Source organism: Oncorhynchus gorbuscha, linkage group LG26, assembly GCF_021184085.1.
Source record: "Oncorhynchus gorbuscha isolate QuinsamMale2020 ecotype Even-year linkage group LG26, OgorEven_v1.0, whole genome shotgun sequence".
NCBI classification, from domain to species: domain Eukaryota; kingdom Metazoa; phylum Chordata; class Actinopteri; order Salmoniformes; family Salmonidae; genus Oncorhynchus; species Oncorhynchus gorbuscha.
In genome coordinates, this window is record NC_060198.1 from 42764705 (window position 1) to 42790587 (window position 25883).

Here is a 25883-nt window from a genome sequence, read left to right on the forward strand (position 1 = left end):
TTTCTCTCCATTCACGTCTCACAATCTCTCATCTGTTCTCCTTCTCTCTCAGTGGGAGTGTTTCTCTTCATTCACGTCTCACAATCTCTCATCTGTTCTCCTTCTCTCTCAGTGGGAGTGTTTCTCTCCATTCACGTCTCACAATCTCTCATCTGTTCTCCTTCACTCTGTGGGAGTGTTTCTCTCCATTCACGTCTCACAATCTCATCTGTTCTCCTGCTCGCTCTGTCTGGGTTTGTTTCATTGCTCTCTCTCTCTCTCCCTGCAGCCGAAGACCCCCTGGCGCCCCTCACCGGCCCACCATAATCCGCCCTGCCGAGCCCTCCCTGCTAGACTAGACTACCCAGTAGAACCAGCCAGGCTCACCTGTGTGTGTGTGTGTGTGTGTGTGTGAGACTATGTGTGTACTGAGGCCAGAGGGGAGGGCTAGAGAGCAGGGGAGGAGGGGGCCCCTATACAGTATCTATGCACATTGATAAATGCTATTTCAACCAGACGTATCTAATGTAGTCGACTCAAACTGTTCTCTGATTTAAGCTGCTAACCCTCCCTTAGTCTCCTACACATGTGGGCTCTCTGGTCTCCACATTCTAAAGAAGCAAAGGAACCATAACCACTTGAATCCTCAGAATCAGAAGAGATGTAATTACACTGTTTTGGATATTGTACCATATGTATCAAAAGATTAATCAAGACTTAATCGCTCACCTTTGACCAGCAGGGTGCAGTCACGGCATCCGATGTGGATGGTTACATGGAAGTGACATGCCCCTAAGCGACCTATTTTCTGTGGTAACAGAATTGTTCATTTCCTCTCTGAAAATGTGGACGACAGCCTAGTCCACAACCCTTCTAAACGTGAAAGGCTCGCTACCCTCCCTCCCTCTTTAGACGTGTCCTCACCTTGTGCTCTACTACACCCCACACCTCTGTGTAATATACACAGACATCCTGTTCATTTTTTTGTGGTTTTTCTAACTTGATTTCATACTGGAAAGTAGTTATTATTACGACTACGGTGGTGTTGATGAATACTTTCTTGTTATTTTATTTGAGTGACTTGTCTGTTAATGCCCCCTGTATGTAGCTTTAAAACCAGTCTCAAATCACAGCAAAAGGAGGCATAAAAAGACCATTTAGCAGTGCAGGGCTACACATGAGGCTGAGAGCAGCCTTCTAAAATGTGCCCGTTATTATTGGAATGTCCTGCCACCGCTGAGAGAATGTCATCTAGATTGACCACTTGAAGCACTTCTGTGTACATCCAGTGGTAGTGTTGAGGTTGTCATTAATTTAAGACTATGCATAATAAACAGAGAGAGAGTTGTCAGCACTTTGAGATGATTTCTCCACACATCTCTAAGTATAGAGTTATCCCAGCACCTTAAGTCAACCTCACTGACGCCTTAGCCAACCTTCATTCAAAGTCCCATTCAGGACAAGGACAGGTGAAGGGGAGAGTACAGTAGGTTCTCCTGGAGGAGGGTGGGGAGGCGGAGCTATGTGGTTAGAGCTGGAGAGACGGCGGTTTAGGACCGACACTTCTTCCTGTCACAATTCAATGGTCATTTTGTCTTTGTGGACGAGAGATCCTCCCGGTGTCTTGGAAACACCGTTGTACATAGCTGATGGACAGTCTCAGTACAGACACACAGAGATGGTGATGTCTCCAGTTTTAAAAAGAATGGATGGAGAATGATGTTTAATGGTGTTCATTGAAAACCAAACATTTTAAAGTGTAGTAATCGTTATACTAATTGAAGCACTAACACACAGCCGTTATATTGACTTCGCTTGGGATGTAGGGAAAAATGGAGATTTAATCTCCAGATCGCATTAATTCATTATTTATAACCCTGGGCATTTGTCATGTATGGTTTTGATAGAAATGATGTCAGCTGTATACTGCACCTTCAGCCTACTACTCCTCCTCTGGAAGGGAGACTGAACGTCTTTCTGGTAGCGACTTCCACTACAGGGTTCTAGTTGGAATAACTGTTGCCACTGGGAGGGTTTAAATAGGAGTGAAGAGTCTCTTCACAGATGGGATTTTCTACTGATCAATATCATTTGATTCCTCTGATGGTAATTTGATCATACTGGGTGAATTTTGTGGGTGGGATGGGGGTGCTTTGGAGGGTGAGTGACAAATGGACTACGTTGATGTTTTGATTTGGTGATAAATATTGAGGGTGAGCAGGGGTGGGAGTTCAACTTTTTTGTTGCTTTTTCTGGTGTACATACACATCCTGCCTGGAGAACCTGTCCAAACTATATAGAGCCCAGTCCAATGCCTTGTACCCCTTACAGATTGTGGTACAGGTAGAGGGTGAATTTGGTAGGAACTGTCTAAAACCATATTTTCTGGGCAGAATGTGCTTTTCTTCCCATACATTTCCCATCAGGTCTGTCTACAGTGACCGTGCTGCTAGTGGGTGTCTCACTCTGATCTCAGCTAACTCCAACTAAAGCCTCTGGGAAATGGAGTCTATCCATGCTCCAAAAGGTTTCAATCTCTTAACCAAGTATTGAACCCCTACTAGGAAGAGATTTGGCCTTACATTTATGCTTTATGGAATCGAAAACGTCCCCTTCTTATGAACGTGTCCCTGTCACCTGACGGTACCGGTCACTGTAGCCTGTCCCCCTACACCCCTTCTCCTGATCTGTAAAGTGTAAGATGCTGGTGACGACCTTTTCTCCATACTGGATGCCCCCCACACACTCTCCATGCTCTGTATCATTCATCTTGTGGGTGGGGGGAACTGACCTGCATCAATCTTTCTTTAGTTTTTGCAAAGCCTTGTCAAGTGCCTCTAGTAATTTCCTGGATTTGAATAAACAAATGAACCCATTTGGAACATGAGCGCTAAATAAAGAGGTGTTGTGTACAATAAAGAGACTGGTGGTTGGTGTCTCCTTGTGTCTTGTGTGGTCCCCCCTCTCTCTCCTCTCTCATTGGTTGTCCTCATGGTTCTCTCCTGGTATGCCTTCCTCTCTTCTTCCCCCTCCTTCACTGTGGATGTTGCTATGGTGTTTCTGTGCCAACAGGCTGCTTGCCTTTTGACTTGAGTTAAAAGTGGAATGAAAGTTGTGAAGGACAAGAATTCCTGGAATAATAACTTATTCATTCTTCTTTTTTCTTCCTTCCTGATGTTTCTCTGAATACAAGGTGCACATACTCTACAACTCAATACTCTGCTGTAGTGTTAGCAATAATAGTGGTGGTGGGTTGTAGACTGCCTTTAGTGTACAAGTATACTGTTTTTCAATTAAATGTTCAAGTTTATGGTCTAATCAACTTAATTTGATTTGTCTCTTGCTGCACATACTAGATCACATTGCCTGTAGAAAACAGGCAGCTATGGTAATAGGAATCATCAGCTAAAGAAAGCAGGGAGATGTCAAAACAAATGTGATGGACACAAACACAATTTTAGGAAATAAATGTTCCAAAGTCTTCCCTTACAAAAAAGGTCTGTTAGACCCCTTACAATCAACAAACTGTATTACGCATCAAAAATACTTGAATGGGAGAGAGTTATTAATGTTGGTCTGTCGTTATGATTGTCCCTGAACAGGCGGCCTGCTCCTGCTCGTCGTAACCAGTGGTGACCTTGCCCCAAAGCAGGATAGGATTGGAGATGCACTGTCCACAAACCAGCAAGAGAACCAGACCTGCGAAGAATCATTAACCTTGAACACCTTAACCTTAAATATTCTCCAAAGAATAGGTTTCGGAGCTGATTAAACTCAAAGCCATAACTTAGTTTATAACATTAAATACAAGAGTTTATCCAATGGCAACTGTCAAATGTAGTCGTTTTACAATAACTGACGGCAATTCAGGAAAATCAGCCTCCTTTAAAAAAATATATAATCCTAAAGTGAAATGAGATCTCATTGCATAAGCTGTAATAAAATACAGAGAGAACTGTCACGTGGTAAAGAAGACAACTTTACTCTCACTCACCATCTCATTAAAACTGTTAAAGGCCCAGTGCAGTCAAAAGTGTGATATTTATATGCTTTATATATTGTTCCACACTATGAAGTTGAAATAATACTGTGACAATTATAATAATGCACTTTTAAGTTTAAGGGCGGTTTGAAAAAACACCTGAAATATCAGCCTGTTTTGGTGTGATCGAGTTTTATCCTGCCTGTTGTCATCACCAGGCTGTATATTAGTTCATCCACCAGTAAGAAAGACTTCCAAACCTTTCTGCCAATAACAGCTAGTTATCATTTTCCCCTCCCCGCTCAGACCACTCCCAGTTTCCCCCTCCCCGCTCAGACCACTCCCAGTTTCCCCCTCCCCGCTCAGACCACTCCCAATTTCCCCTCCCCGCTCAGACCACTCCCAGTTTCCCCCTCCCCGCTTAGACCAATTTGTAAGTCGCTCTGGATAAGAGCGTCTGCTAAATGACTTAAATGTAAATGTAAATGTAGACCATCCCCATCCCCACCTTTCTGCCAATAACAGCTAGTTATCATTTTCCCCTCCCCGCTCAGACCACTCCCAGTTTCCCCCTCCCCGCTCAGACCACTCCCAGTTTCCCCCTCCCCGCTTAGACCACTCCCAGTTTCCCCCTCCCCGCTTAGACCGCTCCCCGCTCAGACCACTCCCAGTTTCCCCCTCCCCGCTCAGACCACTCCCAGTTTCCCCCTCCCCGCTCAGACCACTCCCAGTTTCCCCCTCCCCGCTCAGACCACTCCCAATTTCCCCTCCCCGCTCAGACCACTTCCAGTTTCCCCCTCCCCGCTCAGACCACTCCCAATTTCCTCTCCCCGCTCAGACCACTCCCAGTTTCCCCCTCCCCGCTTAGACCATCCCCATCCCCACCTTTAGGCAATAACAGCTAGTTATCATTTTCCCCTCCCCGCTCAGACCACTCCCAGTTTCCCCCTCCCCGCTCAGACCACTCCCAATTTCCCCTCCCAGCTCAGACCACTCCCAGTTTCCCCCTCCCCGCTTAGACCATCCCCATCCCCACCTTTAGGCAATAACAGCTAGTTATCATTTTCCCCTCCCCGCTCAGACCACTCCCAGTTTCCCCCTCCCCGCTCAGACCACTCCCAGTTTCCCCCTCCCCGCTTAGACCACTCCCAGTTTCCCGCTCCCCGCTCAGACCACTCCCAGTTTCCCCTCCCCGCTCAGACCACTCCCAGTTTCCCCCTCCCCGCTCAGACCACTCCCAGTTTCCCCTCCCCGCTCAGACCACTCCCAGTTTCCCCCTCCCCGCTCAGACCACTCCCAGTTTCCCCCTCCCCGCTCAGACCACTCCCAGTTTCCCCCTCCCCGCTTAGACCACTCCCAGTTTCCCCCTCCCCGCTTAGACCACTCCCAGTTTCCCGCTCCCCGCTCAGACCACTCCCAGTTTCCCCCTCCCCGCTCAGACCACTCCCAGTTTCCCCCTCCCCGCTCAGACCACTCCCAGTTTCCCCCTCCCCGCTCAGACCACTCCCAGACCCCCGCTCCCAGTTTCCCCCTCCCCGCTCAGACCACTCCCAATTTCCCCTCCCCGCTCAGACCACTTCCAGTTTCCCCCTCCCCGCTCAGACCACTCCCAATTTCCTCTCCCCGCTCAGACCACTCCCAGTTTCCCCCTCCCCGCTTAGACCATCCCCATCCCCACCTTTAGGCAATAACAGCTAGTTATCATTTTCCCCTCCCCGCTCAGACCACTCCCAGTTTCCCCCTCCCCGCTCAGACCACTCCCAATTTCCCCTCCCAGCTCAGACCACTCCCAGTTTCCCCCTCCCCGCTTAGACCATCCCCATCCCCACCTTTAGGCAATAACAGCTAGTTATCATTTTCCCCTCCCCGCTCAGACCACTCCCAGTTTCCCCCTCCCCGCTCAGACCACTCCCAGTTTCCCCCTCCCCGCTTAGACCACTCCCAGTTTCCCGCTCCCGCTCAGACCACTCCCAGTTTCCCCTCCCCGCTCAGACCACTCCCAGTTTCCCCCTCCCCGCTCAGACCACTCCCAGTTTCCCCCTCCCCGCTCAGACCACTCCCAGTTTCCCCCTCCCCGCTCAGACCACTCCCAGTTGCCCCCTCCCCGCTCAGACCACTCCCAGGTTCCCCATCCCCGCTCAGACCACTCCCAGTTTCCCCCTACCCGCTCAGAGCACTCCCAGACATCCTAGCAACATTCTTGGTTGACAAATTGCTCTTTGCTAAGAAGCTGCTTTTGTTTTATTTACATTTTTTTCAACTGAAAACACTCACAGTAAGGTACTTAATTATTACCCAGAAATGATTTGATTTTGAGATAAAAACAGCTGCATTGGGCCTTTAATAGCTTGCACCTACCCAGACTGTTCTAGAAGTGTGGGGGATGTATTCTGAAATCTCCATCCCCTCCAGTGGTTTTAACGAGCTGTAGCCTGGCTGAATTCTGACACCACTCTCAGTACGGGTTCAACTTCTGTTCCCTATTTCCATACTAAACAAACATTGAGAAAATGAAATTATATTTGAACTGATAAAATTGTTTGACTGCTCATGTGCCAAATGCGTAATGAAATCCAGTGATTGTTTATGTTAGCTATCTCCTGGAGCATAACCTCTCCTCTTGGTTTTATCTACAGTGCAGTTTGGTTTATTTAGATGATTGTAAATACATTGTGTGTAGGTGGAACTGTAGATTATTTGAGATCTCACTCATACTGCATTGTGTTTCGATGCTACAGTTAATCATTTGACGTGTCAGTTAGGGAACACCACATGGGATGATGACAGCCCTTAATATTATATGTTAGTGTATTGGGAGGGCCCCATAAACCAAACTGTAAGGTGACTATTTGAAGGGATCAGGTGAAGGATGTTAGGAACAGTTCAATGAATCAGGTAGTGCTGGGTACTCCACTGCTGAGTGAGCACAGAAGCATACAAAGCTTTTAACAGCGAGGGTCATGTCATGTTCAGAAGAGAGCTTCAAACCATGTGTGTTCCAGTGGATGCCTTGCGCAAGGGTCAGTCGGTAGAGCATTGTGCTTGCAACACCAAGGGTCGTAGGTTCGAATCCTGCTGGGGCCACTCATACGTTGAAATGTATGCATGAATGACTGTAAATCACTTTGAATAAAAACCTCTTCTATATGGCATATGCTGTATGTTATCATTATACAGTTTATACAATTACCCTTACTACAGTATAAATAAAGAAGGGCATATACCGGTAATGTGATTATAATGTACTACAGTGTCAATAATAGATCCAACTGATGTCAACTGCAGAACTTTGCGATATGCCTTTAATCCAGTGCTGTTTTATGGGAGCCAATAAGATTGCCTTATTTTCTTTCGCTGCACACTTTTGACACTCAAATTTGCACTATTGTACCTGTAATTGAAAGGAATGGATCATTGAGATTTTATGGTTTTATAAATACAATCATTTTTTCCAATGAATGATTGGATCTTGTTTTGTGGTGTTGGAGATGTATATAACAACTATGCTTGTGGTTGACTTTGCAACATTCTCCTGGCAGGAATCATTTTTTGAATGTCTCAACTCTTTGGCTTCGTCTCACCAGATCTCTGGCAAACACTATACCTTTCAATAAAAATGTCATATCTGTAATTCAATAAAACCATCCCATGAGGACAGCCATTGTTGCATGTAAGCCTTATTTATCTTGCCTCATAATTAACAGACTGATAACCACTGCAGCTTTTAATGTAAGCTTGCGGGATCAGTGGCTTTGCGAGGCTACTCTTTCTCCAGAATTAATTTATTTCAGAGTATAATGTTTTTTTTGTGTGTGTTTATTTTTCTGTAGTTGTGTTATAAACATGTCATTAAATAAATTATATTTGTAATGTCACTCTTAAAATCCCATGTTAAAAACATACAACCACATGATCTGCTATTGCATTGGTTTCTTGTTTGATAGATTGACATTAATTGTCAAGTCATCATTACAGTGTTTATGACTCACATACAAACATGCTCTTTTCTGCCACTCAAAAGCTGAATCAAGCTCATCACACAAACATCACTGAATCCTTACTAACAGTCCCTCATTTACCAAACATAGTCTCTCTTCTTCAATCTCTGAAACCATTACTTTACAATAGGGTCCTGTTAGTCCCAACACCCTTCTATGGCATCTTTGTGGAAGATACCACTGGGAAGGGTGTGGGGTGGTGGAAGATACCACTGGGAAGGGTGTGGGTCTGCTGGAAGATATCACTGGGCATGATGTGGGGGTGGTGGAAGAGACCACTGGGAAGAGTGTGGGTCTGCTGGAAGATATCACTGGGCATGATGTGGGGGTGGTGGAACATACCACTGGGAAGGGTGTGGGGTGGTGGATGATAACACTGGGAAGAGCGTGGGGGTGGTGGAAGAGACCACTGGGAAGAGGGAAGGGTGTGGGGGGTGGAGGATAACACTGGGAAGGGCGTGGGGGTGGTGGAAGAGACCACTGGGAAGAGTGTGGGGGTGGAGGAAGATACCACTGGGAAGGGTCTGGGGGTGGTGGAAGATACCACTGGCAAGGGTGTGGGGGTGGTGGAAGATACCACTGGGAAGGGTGTGGGGGTGGTGGAAGATACTACTGGACACTAGGGTTTGCAGACCCTCTTGTCGTCGAAGAGGCGTCGGAGGGTGTAGACCTGTGTGACGGCCACAGTCAGGATGACCAGGAGGCTCATGGAGGACCAGAACGAGACCCTCCACAGATTGTCCTCCAGTAGATAGCGGTCCCGGGCCTCGAAGGCCCTCAGCATGGTCTGAAGCTGCCGGCTCCGCTCCAGGTGCCTGTGCACTGAGTCCATGGTCTCCTACAGGGAGAGAGACAGTGGGTAAGATGGGAGAGGATAAGAGAGAACACAGGAATGTATAGAACATTGACAGCAGGAAAGAGAGGAAAAACATGAAACAGGAGAGACGAGCAGGATGAAAAGACAAAATAAAGACACCAGTCCCAGTGGCTGAGCGTTTGGGTTTTCCTCCTGTCCTTCTCACCCTGATGTCTTCCAGTTTGTACTCCACCATACTCTCTGGCTCGGCCATGTCAGCCCACTCTTCATCGCCCCAGGTGTCCCCAGGCTGGCCCTCCACGATCACCTCGAAGAACACCATCTTCTCAGAAAGCTTACTGAAGCTGTTGTCAAAACACAGCCGGTAGTCTCCATCCTCTGTAGGCTCCACCCTGGGAGACGGACCAATGAGGAAGAACAACATGATGTCAGAGAGGGTCAGAGCAAGTCAGACAGTGTTCAGACTGTCATATAGAATAGTGTAGAACTTTACTGTCTGTAAGACAGAGGATGGAAAGGAGTCTTTTGCATCACCTTACAAAAACTTTGAACCAAACACCATCGAGCATGGAGAGACCTTCATACCACTCCAGAGGAGGTCAGGGTTGTGTTAGTAGGTTCTGCCCACTCACGTGTGGATGCCGTCAGATGTCCTGAACTCAGAGGCCAGCTTGTATCCGCTGGGGGAGATCAGGGTGAAGCCCACATCCAGGCCGGCACCTGCAATCACCTGGAACAGGAGGGAATGGATGAAATGATATTATAATCTAACTCAAAGTGTTCCTATGAGAATATCCAGTGTTATAGACAGACACTATGGACAGACTGAAATCCACCATGTCTACACACACACGTCTTCACTTCCAATCATACTGTAGACACATGAACACCGTGGTGGTGGTATAGTCGGTGTTGTAGTGGTGCCCGGAGAAGTAATTTTACATTAATTTTGCCCATTTCCAAAATGACAACGGAAAAGTGCCGTGTGTAAAGAACGGAATGACAAACAGTGACATACACTCTGAATGGCCTAAAATGATAAATCCCATAATGGTTTTTCACAGTCAGGCTGAACCAAGCTGTACCGTGCAAATAAGTTAACAGGCTTACTATTGAAACAGATAAATTAGGCTGTCAACTGAGTCAGAAATTCAGTCAGGTTTTGTTTAAAAATTGGCTTTCAAAGTCACACTTAACAGAAAAACTGGTCTGGGAAAACTCAATAAAAAACTGTTTTTGAGTGTAGTTACCTTTCAATTCAAGTGCACAAGCACCCAGCACTGTTGTTTGGTTAGTTGTGTTTCTGTAGCACATGATAATGAGTTTGCAAAACAAATTACCACTGAATTGATGCAGGTAATCATGATTTCATTCGGCCAGGTAAGCATAGACTACTTTGTAGCTAGTTAACATTTCATTAATAAGGATTTTGGGAAAGACTCTATGCATTGTTACATTTTTCCTGATCCTTAATTGTTTGAAACCTGGACGTTTTACTTCATATGAGTCATGTCTTACTTTGCTTGAAAGTAGCCTAAAGCCAAAATCCCACCATCGAAACGTAGAGGCAATTCCTTCAGAAAGACTTCCTCATATGCGTTCTCCTGCTCTATTGGTTTTCTATACATCTTCTATCATTGTCTAGCAGCCAAAGGCATTGTCCTAGTCATAGTAGCAACCCATGATAGTTGTTACATCTTTAGATCTCCCTTCTTTCTACATTTCTAACAGATGTTTCCATCTCTGTCCATGAAATCGCTTTTTAGAACAGTGTTTTCATTCAAATGTCATTTTGGAACATTTGTGCATAGGTCTACCTCATAATAGTTTATCAACATTTTAAGATATAAATTCTGATTTGTTCCATCGGCCTTATTAACTGATATGGTGTATACCTCCACTACACTACTTTGATATGCATTGTGGGGATTAAGAAGTGAGTATACACAATGCCAAATGAAAAATAAGTGGGTATACAGTGTATACCTGCATATACCTTCCACTACAACAATGGATATAGTATTTGTTCCAAGTATTTTCACAGCTCATGGTTCATCCGGTCATTAGCAGTCTCAGATTGCCATATTCAAACTCTACAACACAGTAGATATGAGTTCAAATAGATCCACCAGGTCAGGACCAACCGACAGTAACTTCAGTTAAAGCTACAATCCCAACAGCAAGGAGAGGCTAGCCAGTATACCCATTCCCCAGCACCTGTCTGTTTATGTCAAAGTAACACCCACTCCCCAGCACCTGTCTGTTTATGTCAAAGTAACACCCACTCCCCAGCGCCTGTCTGTTTATGTCAAAGTAACACCCACTCCCTAGCACCTGTCTGTTTATGTCAAAGTAACACCCACTCCCCAGCACCTGTCTGTTTATGTCAAAGTAACACCCACTCCCCAGCACCTGTCTGTTTATGTCAAAGTAACACCCACTCCCCAGCACCTGTCTGTTTATGTCAAAGTAACACCCACTCCCCAGCACCTGTCTGTTTATGTCAAAGTAACACCCACTCCCCAGCACCTGTCTGTTTATGTCAAAGTAACACCCACTCCCTAGCACCTGTCTGTTTATGTCAAAGTAACACCCACTCCCCAGCACCTGTCTGTTTATGTCAAAGTAACACCCACTCCCCACCTGTCTGTTTATGTCAAAGTAACACCTGTCTGTTTATGTCAAAGTAACACCCACTCCCCAGCACCTGTCTGTTTATGTCAAAGTAACACCCACTCCCCAGCACCTGTCTGTTTATGTCAAAGTAACACCCACTCCCCAGCACCTGTCTGTTTATGTCAAAGTAACACCCACTCCCCAGCACCTGTCTGTTTATGTCAAAGTAACACCCACTCCCCAGCACCTGTCTGTTTATGTCAAAGTAACACCCACTCCCCAGCACCTGTCTGTTTATGTCAAAGTAACACCCACTCCCCAGCACCTGTCTGTTTATGTCAAAGTAACACCCACTCCCCAGCACCTGTCTGTTTATGTCAAAGTAACACCCACTCCCCAGCACCTGTCTGTTTATGTCAAAGTAACACCCACTCCCCAGCACCTGTCTGTTTATGTCAAAGTAACACCCACTCCCTAGCACCTGTCTGTTTATGTCAAAGTAACACCCACTCCCCAGCACCTGTCTGTTTATGTCAAAGTAACACCCACTCCCCAGCACCTGTCTGTTTATGTCAAAGTAACACCCACTCCCCAGCACCTGTCTGTTTATGTCAAAGTAACACCCACTCCCCAGCACCTGTCTGTTTATGTCAAAGTAACACCCACTCCCTAGCACCTGTCTGTTTATGTCAAAGTAACACCCACTCCCCAGCACCTGTCTGTTTATGTCAAAGTAACACCCACTCCCCAGCACCTGTCTGTTTATGTCAAAGTAACACCCACTCCCCAGCACCTGTCTGTTTATGTCAAAGTAACACCCACTCCCCAGCACCTGTCTGTTTATGTCAAAGTAACACCCACTCCCCAGCACCTGTCTGTTTATGTCAAAGTAACACCCACCCCCAGCACCTGTCTGTTTATGTCAAAGTAACACCCACTCCCCAGCACCTGTCTGTTTATGTCAAAGTAACACCCACTCCCCAGCACCTGTCTGTTTATGTCAAAGTAACACCCACTCCCCAGCACCTGTCTGTTTATGTCAAAGTAACACCCACTCCCCAGCACCTGTCTGTTTATGTCAAAGTAACACCCACTCCCCAGCACCTGTCTGTTTATGTCAAAGTAACACCCACTCCCCAGCACCTGTCTGTTTATGTCAAAGTAACACCCACTCCCCAGCACCTGTCTGTTTATGTCAAAGTAACACCCACTCCCCAGCACCTGTCTGTTTATGTCAAAGTAACACCCACTCCCCAGCACCTGTCTGTTTATGTCAAAGTAACACCCACTCCCCAGCACCTGTCTGTTTATGTCAAAGTAACACCCACTCCCCAGCACCTGTCTGTTTATGTCAAAGCACCTGTCTGTTTATAACACCCACTCCCCAGCACCTGTCTGTTTATGTCAAAGTAACACCCACTCCCCAGCACCTGTCTGTTTATGTCAAAGTAACACCCACTCCCCAGCACCTGTCTGTTTATGTCAAAGTAACACCCACTCCCCAGCACCTGTCTGTTTATGTCAAAGTAACACCCACTCCCCAGCACCTGTCTGTTTATGTCAAAGTAACACCCACTCCCCAGCACCTGTCTGTTTATGTCAAAGTAACACCCACTCCCCAGCACCTGTCTGTTTATGTCAAAGTAACACCCACACCTCCCCAGCACCTGTCTGTTTATGTCAAAGTAACACCCTGTTTATGTCAAAGTCCCCCCCAGCACCTGTCTGTTTATGTCAAAGTAACACCCACTCCCCAGCACCTGTCTGTTTATGTCAAAGTAACACCCACTCCCCAGCACCTGTCTGTTTATGTCAAAGTAACACCCACTCCCCAGCACCTGTCTGTTTATGTCAAAGTAACACCCACTCCCCAGCACCTGTCTGTTTATGTCAAAGTAACACCCACTCCCCAGCACCTGTCTGTTTATGTCAAAGTAACACCCACTCCCCAGCACCTGTCTGTTTATGTCAAAGTAACACCCACTCCCCAGCACCTGTCTGTTTATGTCAAAGTAACACCCACTCCCCAGCACCTGTCTGTTTATGTCAAAGTAACACCCACTCCCCAGCACCTGTCTGTTTATGTCAAAGTAACACCCACTCCCCAGCACCTGTCTGTTTATGTCAAAGTAACACCCACTCCCAGCACCTGTCTGTTTATGTCAAAGTAACACCCACTCCCCAGCACCTGTCTGTTTATGTCAAAGTAACACCCACTCCCCAGCACCTGTCTGTTTATGTCAAAGTAACACCCACTCCCCAGCACCTGTCTGTTTATGTCAAAGTAACACCCACTCCCCAGCACCTGTCTGTTTATGTCAAAGTAACACCCACTCCCCAGCACCTGTCTGTTTATGTCAAAGTAACACCCACTCCCCAGCACCTGTCTGTTTATGTCAAAGTAACACCCACTCCCCAGCACCTGTCTGTTTATGTCAAAGTAACACCCACTCCCCAGCACCTGTCTGTTTATGTCAAAGTAACACCCACTCCCCAGCACCTGTCTGTTTATGTCAAAGTAACACCCACTCCCCAGCACCTGTCTGTTTATGTCAAAGTAACACCCACTCCCCAGCACCTGTCTGTTTATGTCAAAGTAACACCCACTCCCCAGCACCTGTCTGTTTATGTCAAAGTAACACCCACTCCCTAGCACCTGTCTGTTTATGTCAAAGTAACACCCACTCCCCAGCACCTGTCTGTTTATGTCAAAGTAACACCCACTCCCCAGCACCTGTCTGTTTATGTCAAAGTAACACCCACTCCCCAGCACCTGTCTATTTATGTCAAAGTAACACCCACTCCCTAGCACCTGTCTGTTTATGTCAAAGTAACACCCACTCCCAGCACCTGTCTGTTTATGTCAAAGTAACACCCACTCCCCAGCACCTGTCTGTTTATGTCAAAGTAACACCCACTCCCTAGCACCTGTCTGTTTATGTCAAAGTAACACCCACTCCCAGCACCTGTCTGTTTATGTCAAAGTAACACCCACTCCCTAGCACCTGTCTGTTTATGTCAAAGTAACACCCACTCCCCAGCACCTGTCTGTTTATGTCAAAGTAACACCCACTCCCCAGCACCTGTCTGTTTATGTCAAAGTAACACCCACTCCCCTGTCTGTTTAGCACCTGTCTGTTTATGTCAAAGTAACACCCACTCCCCAGCACCTGTCTGTTTATGTCAAAGTAACACCCACTCCCCAGCACCTGTCTGTTTATGTCAAAGTAACACCCACTCCCCAGCACCTGTCTGTTTATGTCAAAGTAACACCCACTCCCCAGCACCTGTCTGTTTATGTCAAAGTAACACCCACTCCCCAGCACCTGTCTGTTTATGTCAAAGTAACACCCACCCCCAGCACCTGTCTGTTTATGTCAAAGTAACACCCTGTTTACTCCCCAGCACCTGTCTGTTTATGTCAAAGTAACACCCACTCCCCAGCACCTGTCTGTTTATGTCTGTTTATGTCAAAGTAACACCCACTCCCCAGCACCTGTCTGTTTATGTCAAAGTAACACCCACTCCCCAGCACCTGTCTGTTTATGTCAAAGTAACACCCACTCCCCAGCACCTGTCTGTTTATGTCAAAGTAACACCCACTCCCCAGCACCTGTCTGTTTATGTCAAAGTAACACCCACTCCCCAGCACCTGTCTGTTTATGTCAAAGTAACACCCACTCCCCAGCACCTGTCTGTTTATGTCAAAGTAACACCCACTCCCCAGCACCTGTCTGTTTATGTCAAAGTAACACCCACTCCCCAGCACCTGTCTGTTTATGTCAAAGTAACACCCACTCCCCAGCACCTGTCTGTTTATGTCAAAGTAACACCCACTCCCCAGCACCTGTCTGTTTATGTCAAAGTAACACCCACTCCCCAGCACCTGTCTGTTTATGTCAAAGTAACACCCACTCCCCAGCACCTGTCTGTTTATGTCAAAGTAACACCCACTCCCCAGCACCTGTCTGTTTATGTCAAAGTAACACCCACTCCCCAGCACCTGTCTGTTTATGTCAAAGTAACACCCACTCCCCAGCACCTGTCTGTTTATGTCAAAGTAACACCCACTCCCCAGCACCTGTCTGTTTATGTCAAAGTAACACCCACTCCCCAGCACCTGTCTGTTTATGTCAAAGTAACACCCACTCCCCAGCACCTGTCTGTTTATGTCAAAGTAACACCCCCCAGCACCTGTCTGTTTATGTCAAAGTAACCCCACTCCCCAGCACCTGTCTGTTTATGTCAAAGTAACACCCACTCCCCAGCACCTGTCTGTTTATGTCAAAGTAACACCCACTCCCCAGCACCTGTCTGTTTATGTCAAAGTAACACCCACTCCCCAGCACCTGTCTGTTTATGTCAAAGTAACACCCACTCCCCAGCACCTGTCTGTTTATGTCAAAGTAACACCCACTCCCCAGCACCTGTCTGTTTATGTCAAAGTAACACCCACTCCCCAGCACCTGTCTGTTTATGTCAAAGTAACACCCACTCCCCAGCACCTGTCTGTTTATGTCAAAGTAACACCCACCTCCCACCCACTCCCCAGCACCTGTCTGTTTATGTCAAAGTAACACCCACTCCCCAGCACCTGTCTGTTTATGTCAAAGTAACACCCCCACTCCCCAGCACCTGTCTGTTTATGTCAAAGTAACACCCACTCCCCAGCACCTGTCTGTTTATGTCAAAGTAACACCCACTCCCTAGCACCTGTCTGTTTATGTCAAAGTAACACCCACTCCCCAGCACCTGTCTGTTTATGTCAAAGTAACACCCACTCCCCAGCACCTGTCTGTTTATGTCAAAGTAACACCCACTCCCCAGCACCTGTCTGTTTATGTCAAAGTAACACCCACTCCCTAGCACCTGTCTGTTTATGTCAAAGTAACACCCACTCCCAGCACCTGTCTGTTTATGTCAAAGTAACACCCACTCCCAGCACCTGTCTGTTTATGTCAAAGTAACACCCACTCCCCAGCACCTGTCTGTTTATGTCAAAGTAACACCCACTCCCCAGCACCTGTCTGTTTATGTCAAAGTAACACCCACTCCCAGCAAAGTAACACCTGCACCTGTCTGTTTATGTCAAAGTAACACCCACTCCCCAGCACCTGTCTGTTTATGTCAAAGTAACACCCACTCCCCAGCACCTGTCTGTTTATGTCAAAGTAACACCCACTCCCCAGCACCTGTCTGTTTATGTCCACCCAGCACCTGTCTGTTTATGTCAAAGTAACACCCACTCCCCAGCACCTGTCTGTTTATGTCAAAGTAACACCCACTCCCCAGCACCTGTCTGTTTATGTCAAAGTAACACCCACTCCCCAGCACCTGTCTGTTTATGTCAAAGTAACACCCACTCCCCAGCACCTGTCTGTTTATGTCAAAGTAACACCCACTCCCCAGCACCTGTCTGTTTATGTCAAAGTAACACCCACTCCCCAGCACCTGTCTGTTTATGTCAAAGTAACACCCACTCCCCAGCACCTGTCTGTTTATGTCAAAGTAACACCCACTCCCCAGCACCTGTCTGTTTATGTCAAAGTAACACCCACTCCCCAGCACCTGTCTGTTTATGTCAAAGTAACACCCACTCCCTAGCACCTGTCTGTTTATGTCAAAGTAACACCCACTCCCCAGCACCTGTCTGTTTATGTCAAAGTAACACCCACTCCCCAGCACCTGTCTGTTTATGTCAAAGTAACACCCACTCCCCAGCACCTGTCTGTTTATGTCAAAATAACATCCACTCCCCAGCACCTGTCTGTTTATGTCAAAGTACTCCCCAGCACCTGTCTGTTTATGTCAAAGTAACACCCACTCCCCAGCACCTGTCTGTTTATGTCAAAGTAACACCCACTCCCTAGCACCTGTCTGTTTATGTCAAAGTAACACCCACTCCCAGCACCTGTCTGTTTATGTCAAAGTAACACCCACTCCCAGCACCTGTCTGTTTATGTCAAAGTAACACCCACTCCCCAGCACCTGTCTGTTTATGTCAAAGTAACACCCACTCCCCAGCACCTGTCTGTTTATGTCAAAGTAACACCCACTCCCCAGCACCTGTCTGTTTATGTCAAAGTAACACCCACTCCCCAGCACCTGTCTGTTTATGTCAAAGTAACACCCACTCCCCAGCACCTGTCTGTTTATGTCAAAGTAACACCCACTCCCCAGCACCTGTCTGTTTATGTCAAAGTAACACCCACTCCCCAGCACCTGTCTGTTTATGTCAAAGTAACACCCACTCCCCAGCACCTGTCTGTTTATGTCAAAGTAACACCCACTCCCCAGCACCTGTCTGTTTATGTCAAAGTAACACCCACTCCCCAGCACCTGTCTGTTTATGTCATCAAAGTAACACCCACTCCCCAGCACCTGTCTGTTTATGTCAAAGTAACACCCACTCCCCAGCACCTGTCTGTTTATGTCAAAGTAACACCCACTCCCCAGCACCTGTCTGTTTATGTCAAAGTAACACCCACTCCCTAGCACCTGTCTGTTTATGTCAAAGTAACACCCACTCCCCAGCACCTGTCTGTTTATATCAAAGTAACACCCACTCCCCAGCACCTGTCTGTTTATGTCAAAGTAACACCCACTCCCCAGCACCTGTCTGTTTATGTCAAAGTAACACCCACTCCCCAGCACCTGTCTGTTTATGTCAAAGTAACACCCACTCCCCAGCACCTGTCTGTTTATGTCAAAGTAACACCCACTCCCCAGCACCTGTCTGTTTATGTCAAAGTAACACCCACTCCCCAGCACCTGTCTGTTTATGTCAAAGTAACACCCACTCCCCAGCACCTGTCTGTTTATGTCAAAGTAACACCCACTCCCCAGCACCTGTCTGTTTATGTCAAAGTAACACCCACTCCCCAGCACCTGTCTGTTTATGTCAAAGTAACACCCACTCCCCAGCACCTGTCTGTTTATGTCAAAGTAACACCCACTCCCCAGCACCTGTCTGTTTATGTCAAAGTAACACCCACTCCCCAGCACCTGTCTGTTTATGTCAAAGTAACACCCACTCCCCAGCACCTGTCTGTTTATGTCAAAGTAACACCCACTCCCCAGCACCTGTCTGTTTATGTCAAAGTAACACCCACTCCCCAGCACCTGTCTGTTTATGTCAAAGTAACACCCACTCCCCAGCACCTGTCTGTTTATGTCAAAGTAACACCCACTCCCCAGCACCTGTCTGTTTATGTCAAAGTAACACCCACTCCCCAGCACCTGTCTGTTTATGTCAAAGTAACACCCACTCCCCAGCACCTGTCTGTTTATGTCAAAGTAACACCCACTCCCCAGCACCTGTCTGTTTATGTCAAAGTAACACCCACTCCCCAGCACCTGTCTGTTTATGTCAAAGTAACACCCACTCCCTAGCACCTGTCTGTTTATGTCAAAGTAACAACTCCCTAGCACCTGTCTGTTTATGTCAAAGTAACACCCACTCCCCAGCACCTGTCTGTTTATGTCAAAGTAACACCCACTCCCCAGCACCTGTCTGTTTATGTCAAAGTAACACCCACTCCCCAGCACCTGTCTGTTTATGTCAAAGTAACACCCACCCCTAGCACCTGTCTGTTTATGTCAAAGTAACACCCACTCCCTAGCACCTGTCTGTTTATGTCAAAGTAACACCCACTCCCAGCACCTGTCTGTTTATGTCAAAGTAACACCCACTCCCCAGCACCTGTCTGTTTATGTCAAAGTAACACCCACTCCCCAGCACCTGTCTGTTTATGTCAAAGTAACACCCACTCCCCAGCACCTGTCTGTTTATGTCAAAGTAACACCCACTCCCCAGCACCTGTCTGTTTATGTCAAAGTAACACCCACTCCCCAGCACCTGTCTGTTTATGTCAAAGTAACACCCACTCCCCAGCACCTGTCTGTTTATGTCAAAGTAACACCCACTCCCCAGCACCTGTCTGTTTATGTCAAAGTAACACCCACTCCCCAGCACCTGTCTGTTTATGTCAAAGTAACACCCACTCCCCCCACTCCCCAGCACCTGTCTGTTTATGTCAAAGTAACACCCACTCCCCAGCACCTGTCTGTTTATGTCAAAGTAACACCCACTCCCCAGCACCTGTCTGTTTATGTCAAAGTAACACCCACTCCCCAGCACCTGTCTGTTTATGTCAAAGTAACACCCACTCCCAGCACCTGTCTGTTTATGTCAAAGTAACACCCACTCCCCAGCACCTGTCTGTTTATGTCAAAGTAACACCCACTCCCTAGCACCTGTCTGTTTATGTCAAAGTAACACCCACTCCCCAGCACCTGTCTGTTTATGTCAAAGTAACACCCACTCCCTAGCACCTGTCTGTTTATGTCAAAGTAACACCCACTCCCAGCACCTGTCTGTTTATGTCAAAGTAACACCCACTCCCCAGCACCTGTCTGTTTATGTCAAAGTAACACCCACTCCCCAGCACCTGTCTGTTTATGTCAAAGTAACACCCACTCCCCAGCACCTGTCTGTTTATGTCAAAGTAACACCCACTCCCCAGCACCTGTCTGTTTATGTCAAAGTAACACCACTCTCAGGCAGCAGAAACATAAGGAGGGAAACACATCATGTTAGGCCATATAAACTAGGCCTTAGGCATGAGTCACTACCATTGCCAGTGTGGTGTCATTGACTTGGTTGAGAGAGGGTGACAGACGGACAGACAGACAGGCAGAGACAACCAGGCAGACAGACAAACACCACAGACTGCTGTATAAAACGTCTCAATCCCCACAGTCCTCCAGCTTGCTCTCTCAAGCTGTCATCTCTCTCAGCCCTGTGCGTCTCAGCTGTTGTTGTGTGAATACCACAGTAAGCCTGCCAGGCTCCACATAGACTACACACACACACACACACACACACACACACACACACACACACACACACACACACACACACACACACACACACACACACACACACACACACACACACACACACACACACACACACACACACACACACACACACACACACACACACACACACACACACACAGTCCACAGGAATGTGTCACGGCTTGGTGGGTTGGGTGGTGAGGAACATGACATCCTATCACAGTCATGTGTCTGCCAGAGGGCCTTGGTACAGTGTGAGGATTGGGAACAGGGTTTCCAGTATGTAGAGTAGGCATTGATACCGTAGCATGATGAGCATCACTTCAACTTTAATCTATGAAGAGCCTAACCTGTAGTGGTTTACACTTTTATACTAGTCAACTGACTAACTCTGCAATCGTGTCTTCTAAATGACTAAAATGCTATATATAAATTGTAACAAGGTCGGGCCTGGGATGGCGCAGCTTCATATTTAATATGCATTTTGCAGCAAAGCGCATGACTACTAACACAACAAGTAGGCCTACACTTGGTGGTAAGCGCTCTCCTTCTCTTTACATGTCTAGAGGAGAAGAAGAAGCCACAGGCCTACTACAGCTAGTATTGCTCAGAGGTTAGTTAGAGTATCTGGCCTTATGCTGACACAGTGGATCCCTTTGTAAACACTTCCCCTGCCTTGACCCTTCATGCTGATGCCAGCAGCTTGTCAAGCTGGCTTTGTCTTATAGACTCCACCTGTATGGAAGGAAGATGATGCCTTATCTTATTATTAACTGACTGACTAATGCAACTTATAACATAGTTATAATAGAGGCACGAAATTGCACCACACACACATACATACAGACAGAGAGAGAGAGAGAGAGAGAGAGAATGACACAGAGAATGTCAGCTCTGTTTTCAATACCACAGAAAACTAAATTGTCCAAGCCTGCTACCTGGTATTCTACTTCCAGGCTTCCGTTCTTCGTAGCTGTTTGGTAGAAACATTCTGTTCTACCGGCAGGGAGTTGAAACGTGAATTCAGTATCTTGGCTTTGTCCCAAGCCTAAAGTGAAGTCCACAGATACAACGAAACAAAACAGCAAATAGAGTCTTACAGCAACGCTCAGATCAAACATGGAACCCATTTGTAGCCTAGAAGCGACTTTGGACTTCAGTAAAAGTTACAATCACTGTTGACTCATCGGCAGCCATGAATGCTTGTTCTTGTAGTCTAGTAGCCTACTTCGCTTCACTCATACCGCATTGTATACGTACATATTCCATAGACTGCCAGCGACCACGAGCTGTAGGCTATTTATTGCTTGTGATCAAAGTTAGTCATAGCAGAAATCAAGTCGCCTACTTCACAGAACAACTAGCTTCAGATCAGTTCTGACCACTGTGCGCGCAACTGAAAGTGAGTCGATTTTATGGCATCTCATCCAACCTATTATATCGATGTTAGACTAGACCGCTGGAAGAAAGAAATCTCACCCTGTAGCCCTTCTTTTACAATAACTTCTACAAAGTAGCGCGTATGATTGACTGGAAGGGTGTGCAATACCAATGTATAGCAGTGGTGTGAAGTACTTCAGTAAAAATACTTTAAAGGACTAATTACGTCGTTTTTTGTATCTGTACTTTACTTTACTATTTATATTTTTGACAACTTTTACTTCACTACATTCAGAAATAAAATAATGTACGTTTTACTCCATACATTTTCCCTGACACCCAAAAGTGGTCTAATTTACACTCTTATCAAGAGAACATGCCTGGGTATCTCAACTGCCTCTGACCTGGAGGACTCACTAAACACATGCTTCGTTTGTAAATTATGTCTGAGTGTTGGAACATGCCCCATGCTCATTTATACTTTTACTTTTGATAATTAAGTATATTTGAGCAATGACCTTATGGCAATGACCCTTTGATACTTAAGTATATTTAAAACCAAATACTTTAAAACTTTTACTCAAGTAGTATTTTACTGGGTGACTCACTTTAACTTGAGTAACTTTCTATTAAGGTATCTTTACCTTTACTAAAGTATGACTACTGGGTACTTTTTCCACCACTGCTTAATATAAGGATTTTAAAATTATTTATACCCTTACTTTTGATACTGAAGTAGTATTTTACTGGGAAACTTTCACTTTTACTTGAGTAATTTTCTATTAAGGTATTTTTTACTTTTACTCAAGTATGACAATTTGGTACTTTTTCCACCACTGGGGTGATGTCAGTAACCTCCGGTAGCCGCTAGATTATGCTTGTAGTAAACAGAGATGAATGGTTTATCTTTTGAATGGTTTAAACTACAAAATATTATGACCCCATCACTGAAAGACATGACTCTCAGGAACACGTATGTGTCCCTCTACAATGCCCAGAAGCCACTCAGAACAGAGTGGACAAGACCAGACACTACATCAGACTGCACAGAAGATCATACAAATGAAGTTAGACTTGTATATGTATCATTTCCTGATGATCTTCTGAATTACCTTTGATGCATTTCAGTTACTTCAAACCATACTTTCTTCAGGTTGACATACTTTCAAAAGTACTGTCAGACTGATTTGTAATAGACTGTCATAGCCCCATTTAAAACCTCTCAGGGGTAGGGGGCAGTATTTTGACATCCGGATGAAAAGCGCGCCCAAAGTAAGGATATGCATACAATTGGTAGATTTGGAAAGAAAACACTCTAAAGTTTCTAAAACTGTTAAAATAATGTCTGTGAGTATAACAGAACTGATTTGACAGGCGAAACCCTGAGGACAAACCATCCAGGGGGGAAAAGGAAAAAAATTGCAGTCAAGGATTTTCCAATGGGTTTCTATGGGATACCCTTATTATTAGGAACCTGGTTGTAGTTCCTATGGCTTCCACTAGATGTCAACAGTCTTTAGGAATTGTTCAATGTTTTTATTTTGAGAAATGAAGAAGTAGTCCTATTCATTGTAAGTGTCGCTCCAGGTGGACTCTATTGTTTTGGTGCGCATGATCAGGAGTACGCTCCACGTTTGTTTTTATCCGGTATTAAAAACAGATTATTCCGTCTTAAATTTTATAGATTATTTACGTTTTATGGTACCTGGGGTTGGATTAGGAACTTTGTTTGAAATGTTTGGACCAAGTTTACAGGTAACTTATTAGATACTTTGTAGGCATGTTGGGCGAGTTGAAACCGGTGTATTTCTGAATCAAACGTGCCAAATAAATTGACATTTTTGGGATATAAAGAAGGACATTATCGAACAAAAGGACCATTTGTGATGTTTCTGGGACATTTTGGAGTGCCAACAGAAGATCTTCAAAGTTAAGGCATTAATTAGGTCGCTATTTCTGACTTCTATGGCGCACCTGCCTGGTTGAAATATAAATATCTTTCTATGTGGGGCACTGTCCTTAGCTAATCGCATGGTTTGCTTTTTCCATAAAGCCTTTTTGAAATCTGACACAGCGGCTGGATTAACAAGAAGTTAAGCTTTATTTTGATGTATAACACATATTTAAAAAAAATATATATATTTGAATTTAGTATTTTTGAATTTCGCGCTCTGCAATTTCACCGGATTCAGATTTGGTCCGCTCTGGACCACCCTTGATTTGGCCCAATCATGGACATCTATGATTTCTTAAGATTTGGTCAGCTCTGGACGGGCCTATGTTTGGTTCAGATTTCGTCCTGTCTGGACTAACCACATTTTTATCAATGTCCGTAAAATACGTATTTTCAATGTCTGTAAAATATGTTTTCAACTTTCACTTAGAGCTGAAAATGAACGTGACTTCAACCTCCGTAATTATGTCTTTTCAACTTCTTTCCAACATCATTTTGCTCACTGGGCACTCATTTCATACAGTTCTTTTTAGCCAGAATTGTCCACTCAGTAACAATTTCCACAGTTTTCCAAGGAGTCCTGGATTCCATAGAATCAATAAAAACATACACATCACATAAAAGTTGTCTAGATAAAAACACACATACACATAAGCATACACAGCATACCCAGTAGTAAACATACAAAAATACAGTGCCTTGCGAAAGTATTCGGCCCCCTTGAACTTTGCGACCTTTTGCCACATTTCCGGCTTCAAACATAAAGATATAAAACTGTATTTTTTTTGTGAAGAATCAACAACAAGTGGGACACAATCATGAAGTGGAACGACATTTATTGGATATTTCAAACTTTTTTAACAAATCAAAAACTGAAAAATTGGGCGTGCAAAATTATTCAGCCCCTTTACTTTCAGTGCAGCAAACTCTCTTCAGAAGTTCAGTGAGGATCTCTGAATGATCCAATGTTGACCTAAATGACTAATGATGATAAATACAATCCACCTGTGTGTAATCAAGTCTCCGTATAAATGCACCTGCACTGTGATAGTCTCAGAGGTCCGTTAAAAGCGCAGAGAGCATCATGAAGAACAAGGAACACACCAGGCAGGTCCGAGATACTGTTGTGAAGAAGTTTAAAGCCGGATTTGGATACAAAAAGATTTCCCAAGCTTTAAACATCCCAAGGAGCACTGTGCAAGCGATAATATTGAAATGGAAGGAGTATCAGACCACTGCAAATCTACCAAGACCTGGCCGTCCCTCTAAACTTTCAGCTCATACAAGGAGAAGACTGATCAGAGATGCAGCCAAGAGGCCCATGATCACTCTGGATGAACTGCAGAGATCTACAGCTGAGGTGGGAGACTCTGTCCATAGGACAACAATCAGTCGTATATTGCACAAATCTGGCCTTTATGGAAGAGTGGCAAGAAGAAAGCCATTTCTTAAAGATATCCATAAAAAGTGTCGTTTAAAGTTTGCCACAAGCCACCTGGGAGACACACCAAACATGTGGAAGAAGGTGCTCTGGTCAGATGAAACCAAAATTGAACTTTTTGGCAACAATGCAAAATGTTATGTTTGGCGTAAAAGCAACACAGCTTATCACCCTGAAAACACCATCCCCACTGTCAAACATGGTGGTGGCAGCATCATGGTTTGGGCCTGCTTTTCTTCAGCAGGGACAGGGACATGGTTAAAATTGATGGGAAGATGGATGGAGCCAAATACAGGACCATTCTGGAAGAAAACCTGATGGAGTCTGCAAAAAACCTGAGACTGGGACGGAGATTTGTCTTCCAACAAGACAATGATCCAAAACATAAAGCAAAATCTACAATGGAATGGTTCAAAAATAAACATATCCAGGTGTTAGAATGGCCAAGTCAAAGTCCAGACCTGAATCCAATCGAGAATCTGTGGAAAGAACTGAAAACTGCTGTTCACAAATGCTCACCATCCAACCTCACTGAGCTCGAGCTGTTTTGCAAGGAGGAATGGGAAAAAAAAATCAGTCTCTCAATGTGCAAAACTGATAGAGACATACCCCAAGCGACTTACAGCTGTAATCGCAGCAAAAGGTGGTGCTACAAAGTATTAACTTAAGGGGGCTGAATAATTTTGCACGCCCAATTTTTCAGTTTTTGAAATATTCAATAAATGTCGTTCCACTTCATGATTGTGTCCCACTTGTTGTTGATTCTTCACAAAAAATACAGTTTTATATCTTTATGTTTGAAGCCTGAAATGTGGCAAAAGGTCGCAAAGTTCAAGGGCGCCGAATACTTTCAC

At 45.5% G+C, this 25883-nt stretch overlaps 2 protein-coding genes across 12 annotated transcripts in view; one reads left to right on the plus strand and one right to left on the minus strand.

Annotated features, from left to right (window-relative positions):
* dnm2a (dynamin 2a) overlaps positions 1 to 3882 on the plus strand; it is a 44649-nt gene extending 40767 nt beyond the window's left edge. For 9 of the 10 annotated variants that reach the window (XM_046330301.1, XM_046330298.1, XM_046330303.1 and 6 more), the window contains one exon: positions 269 to 2898. The gene's annotated coding sequence lies outside the window, so the exon portion shown is untranslated. Of the gene's footprint in view, positions 1 to 268; positions 2899 to 3581 lie in introns of those variants that run through there. The other variant, XM_046330299.1, reaches the window with a different exon arrangement.
* A 4501-nt stretch (positions 3883 to 8383) lies between these two features.
* On the minus strand, positions 8384 to 21681 carry LOC124015241 (transmembrane emp24 domain-containing protein 1-like). 2 transcript variants are annotated; one of them, XM_046330313.1, is made up of 4 exons: positions 21193 to 21681; positions 9409 to 9506; positions 8982 to 9168; positions 8384 to 8797 (listed from the first exon to the last, which is right to left on the minus strand). In XM_046330313.1, the coding sequence occupies exons 1-4, from the start codon at positions 21382 to 21384 to the stop codon at positions 8579 to 8581; spliced, it is 696 nt and encodes a 231-aa protein (XP_046186269.1). In that variant the 5' UTR covers positions 21385 to 21681; the 3' UTR covers positions 8384 to 8578. The 2 variants fall into 2 exon arrangements, with proteins under 2 accessions (XP_046186269.1, XP_046186270.1); XM_046330314.1 differs by having other exon boundaries at positions 21515 to 21679.
* Positions 21682 to 25883: the final 4202 nt, after the last annotated feature.

Coding starts and splice junctions, on each gene's coding strand:
- LOC124015241 (XM_046330313.1), bottom strand. CDS start 21,384: ATGGGTTCCATGTTTGATCTGAGCGTTGCTGTAAGACTCTATTTGCTG. Junction 9,507..21,192: donor GCCTGGAAGTAGAATACCAG/GTAGCAGGCTTG, acceptor CTCCTGTTCCAG/GTGATTGCAGGTGCCGGCCT. Junction 8,798..8,981: donor ACAAACTGGAAGACATCAGG/GTGAGAAGGACA, acceptor CTCTCCCTGTAG/GAGACCATGGACTCAGTGCA.